The 12921-nt window shown below is 37.9% G+C and overlaps 1 protein-coding gene across 1 annotated transcript; it reads left to right on the forward strand.

The window, feature by feature from the left end:
- The first annotated feature begins 533 nt into the window (after positions 1-533).
- On the forward strand, positions 534-11660 carry LOC106078697 (glyceraldehyde-3-phosphate dehydrogenase-like). Its single transcript, XM_056014673.1, has 7 exons — positions 534-740; positions 4862-5057; positions 5409-5586; positions 7424-7501; positions 8381-8539; positions 9587-9707; positions 10771-11660. Exons 1-7 carry the CDS (start codon positions 604-606, stop codon positions 10904-10906), a joined length of 1005 nt encoding a protein of 334 aa, XP_055870648.1. The 5' UTR covers positions 534-603; the 3' UTR covers positions 10907-11660.
- The last annotated feature ends 1261 nt before the right edge of the window (positions 11661-12921 follow it).

Here is a 12921-nt window from a genome sequence, read left to right on the forward strand (position 1 = left end):
TTAAGTTTTGGAGACACCACAAGCATAAATAAAAGTTTAGGTGAATAATTCTTCTCTTGCCTTCAAGGCTTACAATCGTGATAATTTTGATAAAACAATGAAAAAAAAACTGTCACGTGACAGCCTGTGTGCATTACGTAATTTGTATAGAAGATACCAGAGATAGAGGACCACGTGGCTAAATGTGTTTGTTTGCGATTGGTGAATGAGGTCCATTGGTAAAAAATATTTCTAATCGCACAGTCCAGATCTATTACAAATTTAATCACATGACTTATCCAAACCAATGGATACAACTACACTCCGTATGAGCTCATTCTTCTGAGGAGTATATTTAAAAAAAATGATTTCTTATTTCGGCTCTCCTGTCTGTAACTTTGACTTAGTTGGATACTTTGAAGTTCAATTTAGCATCCTTTACCTTATTTGTTTAGTTGTGAAAATCTCCATTAGCTAACAAAATAATAAATAAATAAAAACTCTCTAATCAAAAACATTCTCTAAGTGATCTGTTTCTGATTACGTCATTTCTAGTCGCTTTGGTGGTAAACAGCGAAATCTCCTAACTTCGCCATCTACTAGATGTAGTGTAAGCGCTAGAAAATGTCTCCTAAAATTGGAATCAACGGTTTTGGCAGGATCGGGCGAATTGTGTTAAGGGCGGCACTTGGCAAGGGACTTTCCGTTTGCCTAATTAATGATCCTTTTATTGATTTGGATTATATGGTGTATATGTTTAAGTAAGTAGGCTTAAACTCTAGAACTTCAACTAGTCTAGTCTAGATCTAGATCTAGATCTAATATAGACTTATCTTATCTTATACTATATCTAGTTGTGCAGACGTTACTTCAAAAAAGAAGAAGATTACGTCCTACGCGTCATCCATTCAGTCATGCATGTTAACCGATGACCTAAATTCTGCCAAGTCACTGGTTTTCCTGGCTAGCTCAGGCAACCCATTCCATGTTCTAATAGCACTAGGGAAGAAGGAGTATTTGTACTAATTTGTCCTAGCATATGGGATGAGGAATGTGCCTTTATCTTAGTAGTAGATTTAGCTGAACTAGAATCTAGATATCTAGATCTATGTAGGGGGAAAAAAGTAGAATCTTGATTAGATCTAGATTTAAATTAGGCCTAGATGATAGTAGAACTAGATATTAGTTTAGATTAGCAATCTAGACCTAGATCTATGTTATCTAGCTTATTCTAGATTACGTCTAAATAAATATTTATTCATTAAATTTAAACTTAAAAATAGATCAAAACGTCTTTAGTTTAATTCACCATCTATTTATCGTCTATAAGGACACTATGAGATGAGAGATGAAGGAAGAGATAGGGAGAGAAAGAAAGAGAAACGAGAGATAAGGTAGAAAGAGAGAGAGAGAGAGAAAAAAATCACTGGTTGTAAGTCCCCCCGGGAAAAGATTCTAATTTTAAAATAAAAACAAATGTCTTATATCTAAGATAACAATTGCATAACGAAGAACTATGTAATATAAAATTTATTTGGAACATGAACGAGACGGCACCCGAAAGGGGAATAGACGTTATTAGTTTTGTGTGGTCTATCTGTCCGTCCGTCCCGTTTAGATCTCGTAAACTAGAAAAGCTATTGAAAATCCGACATCATAACATTTTAGACCATTCAAAGTTCTGATGCAACGGCTATTTTTTTCATTTCTAAAAGCGAAAAATTTCATTTTTAAAACAACTATGCAAGCAGTTTTTTTTATATGCAAGCAGGTTTTTTTTTCATAAAAATACATCATTTTTACAAGTATTAAAAACATCAAACACGGGAGGCTATTTAGTAAAGGAGATTATTTATCATACTTTACTTTACCTTACCTTTTCCTATCCCTTAGTCTGTTGGACCGTTGGGGCACCAGGCAAGATTTGTCGACCGTCTTTCTCCATTACTCTCTTTTTTTTGCCTTGTTTAGAACCTCTCTCAATGGCAGGCCTGTCCATTCTTTAATGTTGTCCTCCCATCGCTTTTTCTGTCTGCCTCTTCTTCTTTTCCTGGCACTGTTCCCTGAAGGAAGGTCTTTGCGAGCCCCGTAGATCTTGTAATGTGGCCAAAGGTTTTAAGCTTTCGTCTTTTCACAATAGTTAGCAGGTCATCATGGGCTCCGATCGCTACAGTAACCCTGTCTTGATTTCTTGGTTTGTGATGCGGTCTTTGAATGTGATGCCTAGGATCCTTCTGTAGCATCTCAATTCCATTGCTAGGATCCTCCTCTCAAGCTCTGCATTCAACGTCCACGACTCGCAAGCATATAAAAATGTGGCCATGACCAGAGAGCGCATCAGTCTGATTTTGGTGCCGAAAGGGCTGCTGTGGACTGTGCTATTCGGGCCAATAATTCGGGTTTTGTTCCCTCATCTGAGACAATAGCTCCGAGGTATTTGAAGCTGTTAACACTAGTTATCATACTTAGTAACACATTTATGCAAACGGTTTTAGATCTTTTGTCAAAAAGCACATTGCTTATTTTTGGAGAGATTAATTCACGTAGTGGCTTACTAGTAACTTTTCCAGTAGTCAGGCCTCGAAGAAAACAGGGGTTCCGCGGAACACAGTTTGGGAAACACTGTTCTTGTTTTCAATATTTAAATTAAAGAAACACAAGTGAAGTAAGTCATACTAGCTACTAACTTTACAAAATAAAATGTTTACTACTTTTTTAGCGGCCCCCGACAGGGGAAATGACGCTATTAGTTTTGTGTTAAATGTCTGTCCGTCTGCCCGTTCGTCCGTCCGTCCCGTTAAGATCTCGTAAACTAAAAAAGATAACGAAAATCCAAAATCATAATGTTTTAGTCCGTTCAAAGTTCTGATGCAACGGCTACTTTTTTCTTTTCTAAAAGCAAAAAATCAATTTTTTTAAAACCACTTATGCAAGCAGGTTTTTCATAATAATACACCACTTTTACAACTATTCACTATTAATAGCAACAAACACTGGAGGCTTTTTAGTAGGGGAGATTAATATTCGCTATATTTTTAACACATTTATGCAAATGATTCTAGATTATTTGTCAAAATATTTTTTTCTTACATTTGTATTGATACATTATGCAAGTTCTGTCCAACAAACTACTACATTGACCCCAAAATAATGTTAAATTTTTTTTTAAAGCAAAAAAAATTCTATTTAGTATGCATATAAGTTGGACATAATTTAAGACAACAATTAATAAGTAGTTTTTCATATTATCACGTTAACTGCTGGTTGACTGAAATACACCAAAAGACATCAGCTAGGCCAGGTTCACATTTAACTTCACATTCACTTTCACCTATCCTTTTGGTCTGCTGGACCGCTGGGGAACCACCACACAAGATCTGTCAACCTTCTTTCTCCATGCTCTGTCATTTGTGTTTGATAGAATTTCATTCTGATGTCCTTTCTGAAAATATTGAAACCTGCCTTTTTACCTGCCTGGGTGGACCACTTCGGGGGCCGATTTCGAGTTTGTGTTTCCACACAAACTGTCTTTGTAACCTAGTTTTGAGTCATAACTATGTGTAGGGGCTTAGAGATTAATCCCCCTTCAAATTCTACACTTATACCATGGCGTGTTCTCCCCTGCATTGCATGTGACGTAGATTGGGAAATATTTTACTAGATCAGGACAAAGTAAGCGAAATATTTTTTTTAAAACTCCAAACTGTTACAGCCCATTTTGACATGGGAGAGGTCAGTTTAATCTTCGTCTTACAATTAAGGTTTAGTCTAATTTCTAATTCATCCCGGAAATGAGGAAGTCTCCGACTTTGGCCACAGGCGGAGAAGGATAAATGGATACGAAGATCAATATTCCCCCAAAGGGGCTTTTCAGAAAGACTGTATCGCGCGATCTGTTGAAAGCCAGACTGTCGCGCGACACAATTAATCGCATTCTAGCGCAGGCTAGATCTTTATCTTAATATTATCACCTGGCTGTTCAATGTTCAGGGTCACGGTGACTGTAAGCGAACGTGCGCTGTGACAGAGAGGATGGGGAGGAGACTTTCGCCCATTCATGAGATTTGAGAGATGGTTACTGACCATCGCACTAACTTAAAATACACCAGTCATTGACCAGGCATATGTTCTTTATCCTTATCCACCCGTTTAAAAGGATAATGTTAAAGGAAAAATTCAGCCTGGATCAAATGTTCATGTTTGTTTTTTGTGTTTTGTCTCCACATACCGCTCCGTGCAGTTAATAAGCTTCTAATATATAAAGCACACTGTTAGGAGTTATGTATGTACCGAACAGAAATCAAAACCGTTTGACCAATGTAGATAAAACATGAATGTTTCTTAAATCTCTGAGAAGACTTTAGTGTATGTTAAATGTCTCTCCCACAACAAGGGGGCCCTAAAAATAATAATTAAAAAAAAAAAACTAAAATGCCTAAATGCATCGCTACTGAAAAACGAAACTTTTTAAAAAATCGGGTAAACCCATTTCGGCAGAGACCTCCTGCACATTTCCAGCTTCATGACCAACAAGAAAAATCTAAAAAAATATTTAAAAAATAAAAAAAGCTAATATACAGTGTGATATTGCATCAATTATTTTGAATCAATCATGTAATTAATTTGTAATGGCTCCAAACTTACTGAAATACACTCTTGTTATGCTGGATGCAGGCTTGAGAAGGGTGTGACTTATCCATCTCCAGCGTCTCTGAAGGATATCTACTTCAATGAGCTGCTGCTTTGTTCTTTGCCACAGTTCCTCATTCGAGTCCAATCCCGAACTAACAATGTTCATTTCTACGTCGGGATCTAAAAATAGAAATACAATGTAATGAGAAATGAAAGCTTACCGGATTAATTTCATACTTTCCTTTTAAAGGTATGACTCCACCCACGGGACATTTAACGGCGAAGTGTCCGCCTCTGGAGGGAAGCTAGTGGTCAATGGTCAGGAGATCTTGGTGTCTAACGAGAAGGATCCTAGTGCTATTCCATGGAGCAGCGTCGGCGTGGAGTATGTGGTCGAGTCTACTGGAGTGTTTACCACGGTCGAAAAGGCAAAACAGCACATCGCGGTTAGTGTTGCCTATATAGTTTATCTTTATTTATTTTTTTTTTCCTGACTTACAAGAGAATGTTTACTTTTAAAACATTTATTAGATCGTCGTATAGACCTGTGACGTGACAACGAGGTATTGGTGTAAATTGCCCACAGGTTGCGACGTTGCAGGTCAGTGTTCAGGCCTCTATGTCGATTGGTCTCACTTTAACAGTCTTTCATCAGTCTTACAGACGTTTTTCCCCAGTCATCTGCAGCAATTCTATTCTAAGTTTACATCAGAATTCTTCAGCCAGGTAACACACACCGCGACAAAATGTAAAGAAAATATATGTAGATTTGTTTAAGATCATGTCTCATTTTCAAGGGCGGTGCCTCCAAGGTAATCATCTCAGCACCCTCGCCTGACGCCCCTATGTTCGTCATGGGCGTGAACCACTCCAAGTACACGTCGGACTTAGAGGTGGTCAGCAACGCCTCCTGCACGACCAACTGTTTGGCGCCCCTGGTCAAGGTGATCCATGACAATTTTGGCATTGTTGAAGGTCAGTAAGTTTTGATTGTTTTGTTAACTTTGATTAGTATTTTTTTTAAATCTTCGATGTAAGGCGGGCTTTCCTGTAAAGTCAATCCTCCACTACCTGAAATTCAAGATCGAAAAATATATTCTAGTTCTAAAGCTACTAACTTAATACACCATGTTTTACAAAATAACATTTCAAAAGACTGATTTTTGTTAGCAAAATTGATTTAACCTTAAAGAAGAAATGAATTATATATAAAAAACAAAACATTATTACACACACTGATATACGTTCTAAATGTCTGATTTTTTATATACATGTATTTCATAATAGTTTTTAAATAATTTAGACAAATAATACGTTATACCTTGTAATACATTCTATACATGAATTATCGTAATACATTGTAGCCTATTTAAAAAATTTTTGTAATCTCTTTAGACGATTTTAGGGGCTGATCTAGATTAATGTTAAGCAACCCTTTGTTGTTTTGATAAATATGAATATTTGTATAGTACTACTCCAGCATGATAATTACACTCTTTCTTTCACATGATAAGAGCACTCTTCTTCCGCATGATAAGTGCACTCGTCTTCAGCTTACTAAATGCGCTCTTCTTCCACATAATAAGTGAGCTCTACTTCCGAATGATAAGTGAGCTCTTCTTCCGCATGATAAGTGCGCTCTTCTTACGCATGATAAGTGCGCTCTTCTTCCGCATGATAAGTGCGCTCTTCTTACGCATGGTAAGTGCGCTCTTCTTACGCATGATAAGTGCGCTCTTCTTACGCATGATAAGTGCGCTCTTCTTACGCATGATAAGTGCGCTCTTCTTACGCATGGTAAGTGCGCTCTTCTTCCGCATGATAAGTGCGCTCTTCTTACGCATGGTAAGTGCGCTCTTCTTCCGCATGATAAGTGCGCTCTTCTTACGCATGGTAAGTGCGCTCTTCTTCCGCATGGTAAGTGCGCTCTTCTTCCGCATGATAAGTGCGCTCTTCTTACGCATGATAAGTGCGCTCTTCTTACGCATGGTAAGTGCGCTCTTCTTCCGCATAAGTGCGCTCTTCTTTTGCATGATAAGTGCGTTCTTCTTTTGCATGATAATTGCGCTCTTCTTCCGCATGATAAGTGCGCTCTTCTTACGCATGGTAAGTGCGCTCTTCTTTTGCATGATAAGTGCGCTCTTTTTCCGCATGATAAGTGCGCTCTTCTTACGCATGATAAGTGCGAAAAACTCTGATTCGCTCTATTCAAGTCTGCTATGAACAAGCAGGTGGCTCTTCTGAAGCATTAGGCAAATAGAACTCGAGCTTATAGCTTCACTTTCATCTATTCCTTAGTAGGACCGTTGGGGTACCACACAAGAATTGTCAACCGTCTTTCTCCATTCCTGTCTTTTGCCTTGGATAGAACCTTTTTCAATGGCAGGCCCGTCAATACTTTTATGTTGTTTTCCCATCGTCGCTTTGTCTGTCTGCCTCTTCTTTTTGTCTGATACAGTTCCCTGAACGAAGGTCTTTGCAAGCCCCGAAGACCTTGTAATATGGCGATAGAGTTTTAGTTTCCGGTTATTTTTTTTTTACAATAGTTAGCAGGTTTTTTGGGTCCAATCTCTGAAGTCCAAGACTAGCACGCAAATAAGAATGTGGCCAAGAATGTGGCACGGACCAGGGAGATTAAAAGTCAGAAGTAAAAATCTCCTTGTCTGATCGAGTCTCGTGCGAGTGGGTTATGTTCCCCAAAACCTCAGTTCATCGACTGTTTGGGACGTTTATGTATTGAAATAAACATATCATCAATGTACATCTAGATTAGAGCCTCTAACTTTGAAGGATTCAATTTTCCTCTTGCCAGCTCTGATGACCACAGTTCACGCTACGACAGCTACACAGAAAACAGTTGACGGACCAAGTTCTAAAGATTGGAGGGGAGGTACTTGGCTTTGCTTCTTCGTGGAGTTTCTACTTGCCAATTAGTTCTGAAATTCTACAAATTTCTTAATGTCTAAAAAATAATTTTCTATAGCATGAGACGCGATAAACTTAGACCAAGCCTCTTTTTATGGTTGTAAAAGGTCGCACAAAAAAGATGCATGATATTCAAGCTAATTCTGAGTAATTGTTACGTTCATTTTCAAAATGAACACATTAATTTTTGATGGTAAAAGAATCCGTTGAAGTCATACAGTACATATGGTGGACGAAGGTCTTCGAAAATATCGGAATCGTGTTTAATTTACAAAGGGTGGGGGGGGGGGGAATTAAAATATTAGAGGAAAATGGAAGGAGAATAAAAGAGCGTGTGTGAGAGAAAAAATAATGGAGTGCATTTAAAGAGAGACACGGAGAGAAAGAAGGAGGGAGGGAGAGAGAGAGAGGAAGATAGGGAGAGGTAAAGAAAGAGGAAGAGGGAAAAAGGAGGAAAGGCAGAGAGATAAAGTGATGGAGAATATGTGAAGAGAGACAGAGAGAGAGAGAGAGAGAGAGAGAGTGAGAGAAGGAGATAGAGAGAGATGTTAAAAAAGATTAAGAGGGGGGGGAGAGAGGGAAATGAGGGGGAGAAAGGGACGGAGAGTATCTGAAGAGAGAAAGAGAGGGAGAAAGAAAGAAAGGTGATCGATCCTTTACGTACTTTCTGAATGTAATAACTTATTTATTTAACGAAATATTTATAGGACGTTGTATTTTGAAAGAAGACGCAAATTTTACATAGCTTTGAGCTCTATAATATTTAATCTCAGCGATTCCTGTAATATCAACTTGACGATAAATATATATCTAAAATGTTTGCACTAATTAAATCTTCATCAAGGTCGCGGTGCTGGTCAAAACATCATCCCATCGACTACTGGCGCTGCCAAGGCTGTGGGAAAGGTGATTCCTGAGCTAGAAGGAAAGATCACAGGGATGGCTTTCAGAGTCCCGACGCCCAATGTCTCAGTAGTTGACCTTACCTGTAGACTAGAGAAAGGTGGGTGAGCTGTTTCTTAATGTACAGATCTAGATCAATGATGCTCAAACTAAGGCCAGCGGGTCATATCCGGCCTTAGGCGCGGTGCTATACTAGTGCTCTCAGTGCATGGGGGAAAAAAAGCCGTGAAGGTTGTTGTTGACGGCCGTTGACTTGTAGCACCAAACTGCTGGAAGACAACTAAACCGATGTAGGCTTAATGTAGGCTTAATATATTGTTGTAACTCCAGTGGCGGACTGATAGAGTTAATGTGTGTGCGCCCTACTGACACAGCTAACTCAGACCAATCACACAGGTCAACGGCTGTCGCTAGAGAAGGGACAGTACTGCTAATAACCGCAAATATGACCCGTGTTATAGTCCTATGATCTAAAGCTTTCACGGACGAGAGACAATGTGTAGGAAAGGACAGTTGAGTCCATGACAGCAGGACAGTAAGGACGGTGAGGTACCTTGGGAGTCCTCGAAAATGTAGCTGTACGAGCTAGAGAGACTTGTAGTGTTTTTTAGGCAGTACTGTTGTGTACAAGAAAGCATTTGAAGTTAGTGAAGCCAATAGTGTTTCATCGGCTGTTGATGTAGGCCTATTTGTAATTATACCGCCACATTGTTATTTAAAACTCTTGTTGTCAAGTTCTTGTGTTAGACGAGCTATTGTGTTTAGCAGTGTTTACAGAAGCCCTGATGGCTGATGGATGGCTGCCTGGTCGTGCGGTTTGCGCGCTGGACTATCATTCGGATTTATCCATGGTCCCGGGTTTAAACCCTGCCCGCTCCCATCCCCCGTCGTTCTGCGGGAGGTTTGGACTTGGAAGTAAACTATCTTCAACTCTGAAGGAACATCCGAAACATGTAAAACATTTTACAAACAAACAAACATGATGGAGGAGATCAAAACCAATAAAACTTGAAATAACTTCCTTGTGAACAATACTATATAAAACTTTTATTCTAATATAGACAAAATCAACTTGATATGAAATAAAACAAATGTACAACCTGACATAATGTTATTTTATATTTTGTTTCTACTCTCATGGGATAAGGTGCCGACTATGAACTCATTAAGAGTCTGATCAAGGCGTCGTCAGAGGGGGACATGAAGGGGATCATTGGCTACACGGAAAACGACATCGTCTCCTCTGACGTATGTGGGGAGACTTACAGGTCAGTTAGATGATGTCCCATCCGGTTAGTTGTCGAAATCAGTCAATCAATGTAATCATGGGCGTGGCCGAGTTCATGTGATAAGAAGAAGTGAAGCTCAGAGGTAGGAGGAGATCCGGCAAATAAAGTAAGAATGAGCCGGGCCGGCCTTAGGTCATTGGAGGCCCTATGCGAAGTGAAACAAATATAAATAATAAACACCGAAAAAAATAAAAAAAAAAATAAAATATGCAATTTATTTAGAGCCTACCTACATCTAAATCTAAACCTATAATTAACTGAAATTCATGTAGAGCAATCTTCAGGGCATAGTCCTGTGAGCTTCATAAACCTTCACCAAAAGAAAGGGTCTTCTAACAGAGGTATTATAAACTTAAGTCCAATCAGAGACTAGCAGATAGGCTAGTTGACATAAAGACTTAAGATCTTTTACTAAATATATATATATTCCCTCATTGAGTATCATTGAAAAAACTTATTTCGATATCAAACTAACAATTTATTAATTAATTGTTGTTCAGTTGTTGATTGATTTATGTGTTGTCAAGTTTAATGAATAATTATGCAGAGTTGTAACTTGATCAAAGAATGGGAAAATGGGAGGACAAGCATGAACATTTCATAAACTTGTTACCAGAAAGACAGACAGACGAAGCTGCTATAAGCTTTGTAAAAATAGTCCAGCCCACACTCTGGAAATGGTACATGATTATGACTTCAGAAGAAAATGAATCTGATTGTTCGCTCTGTGTGACCGTGGGGTAAAGCTGTAGATTGGCTACTCAGCGGTTCTCAACCTTTAAAGCTCGGAGACCCTTTTTTACAATCCTACACTCTGCCGCGACCCCCCCCCCCCCACACCCACCCGCACCGCAATAAAAGAGTAGACAAAAACAATCCATATTTTCGATGGTCTTAGGCGACCCCTGGCTAATCGTCAATCGACCCCCCAAGAGGGTCGCGACCCACAGGCTGAGAACCCCTGGACTACCATGTGTTCGCTATTAGAATGTATGTCTACTCTTTACTTTGCTTGATATGAGGACACACTCTGTCTCTGCAGTTCTCTGTTCGACGCTAAGGCTGGGATCAGCCTGAACGACAAGTTCGTCAAACTCATTAGCTGGTACGACAACGAGATGGGGTACAGCACCAGGCTGGTGGAGCTGATCAGCTACATGTACACGGTGGATCATTAGTGGCAGTGGATGCAAGTGTGCTTTGTGACGTTTTAATCCACTCTGTAGATAGGAAAATATTTGCTTAATAGAGTGAATCTAAAAAATAAATGAGTTGAAGAATAGAAAGATGAATGAGTGCGTTTAACAGAGAAGCATTTTACGAGTAAAACTTCATGTGTAGAATTGGTTACCATGAGTAATTTCAGGACATGGCAGACTGAATTAAAACTCTCATCCAGTATATGACATATGTACATATAGCTAAAGAATAAACCAATCCAATTTAAAAAAAATGACATATATAATTATTCAATTAAAAAAGAAAGTGATAAAATCTAATTAGCACCTAGATCTAGGTCTTAGCGACATTTGCGCGTTTCAATAACTTTTTATACTCAAAATTTAATGTTTCCCATTTATTCAGTGTTTTTTTATCACATTTTTTAAAACCTTGATTCTTAAATCAAATTCTTTATTTTTTCGGGACTCGATCACAAACAAAAAGGATACTGTATGCATATTAGATATATCAAAACTGCTCTTAAATTTCAAATATCTTATACTGACAAACTGTCAATATTTTGTTTTCTTTGACATACACATACAAAAAATATATGTAACATATATTGTCATATATACTTTAAATATACTTTGTTTAATATTTATATATAATTGAGAATAATTTACATTCTTGTTTATAGTGTGTAATGACAAATATAATGAATGAATGATATATATATGACACGAAATAAAAAATCATATCTTTTGTTTATTTATATTATTATTATTTATATGTCGTCTTTATGTTAAATATTTATATGGTAGAGGCTTGAGTTAATGTGCAACTTAACAGATGTAATAATGAAAATATAATGTTTGCATGTGTGCTATAATGTTGGTCGCGACTAGGTTATATGCTGCACTCATTCTAATCTTCAACTTCTAAGACAATACCTCATAATTAAAAAACAAAAAGGAAATTTGTTCGTTTTTAAAACACAAGTGTATTGTAATGTAAGTTTTCGTGGCTACAGAAAAGATTGTGGGACAATACCTTGCTAACTAGAAATACCAAAGTCAAAGTTTACGTGACCTGTGTGATGAGCACTCTGTTATACGAAAGTGAAACATGGTCAAATAGTTTTTGCAGGGAAAAAAAAAAGCTAAATATCTTCCTCCTCCGATACGGATTTTCAAACTAATGTGGCAAGATACAAATAACTAAGGAAGTGCTGCGAAGAGAAGGCTGCCAGGAAACCCGCGGAGTTCTCAGCAGCTGACGCCATGACTAGATCGGTCATGTTTTCAGATTCCCACAAGGTCAACTTTCACAAGACATTCTGCTTGGTGATGTGATAGAAGGCTGGAGATCCTCTGGTCACCCACTTTTAAGGTATGCTTATGTAATCAAACGTGACAAGAAGCTTTTCAAAATAGACACCAGGGCCGGCCTTAGGTATAGGTCAACTAGGTAGCTGCTTATGGCCTCCTATTAGTGGAATAACATAGGTAACATTTTTTTAGAGAAGAAAAAAACTTGTGCCCAATATTATTGTTGGAGTCACTCAGTTTTAAATAAATTGCGTAAGTCTTTTTTGTTTTCTCTGTTGATTTTTATTTTTAGCGGCCCCCGAAAGGGGAAAAGACGCTATTAGTTTTGTGTGGTCTGTCTGTCCGTCCCATATAGACCTCGTAAACTAGAAAAGATAGTGAAAATCCGACATCATGATTTTTTAGACCTTTAAAAGTTCTAATGCAACGGCTCCTTTTTTTCTTTTCTTATAGTGAAAAAAATTAAACTTAAATTTTTAAAATCAACTATGCAAGCAGGTTTTTTTTCTCATAAAAATACACCATTTTTACAACTATTCACTATTAATAGTAACAACATAGGATGCTATTTAATAAAGGAGATAACCAATTACCATATTGGCAACACATTTATATAAACGGTTTTCGATTTTTGTCAAAAAAGATTTTTTTTTTTTAACAAATGTATTGCTTAGTTCTATAAGTTCTGTCATACTAACTAG

Source organism: Biomphalaria glabrata, chromosome 16 (genome assembly GCF_947242115.1).
Source record: "Biomphalaria glabrata chromosome 16, xgBioGlab47.1, whole genome shotgun sequence".
NCBI lineage: Eukaryota > Metazoa > Mollusca > Gastropoda > Planorbidae > Biomphalaria > Biomphalaria glabrata.

Coding starts and splice junctions, on each gene's coding strand:
- LOC106078697 (XM_056014673.1), top strand. CDS start 604: ATGTCTCCTAAAATTGGAATCAACGGTTTTGGCAGGATCGGGCGAATT. Junction 5,587..7,423: donor CAATTTTGGCATTGTTGAAG/GTCAGTAAGTTT, acceptor TCCTCTTGCCAG/CTCTGATGACCACAGTTCAC. Junction 8,540..9,586: donor TACCTGTAGACTAGAGAAAG/GTGGGTGAGCTG, acceptor TCATGGGATAAG/GTGCCGACTATGAACTCATT.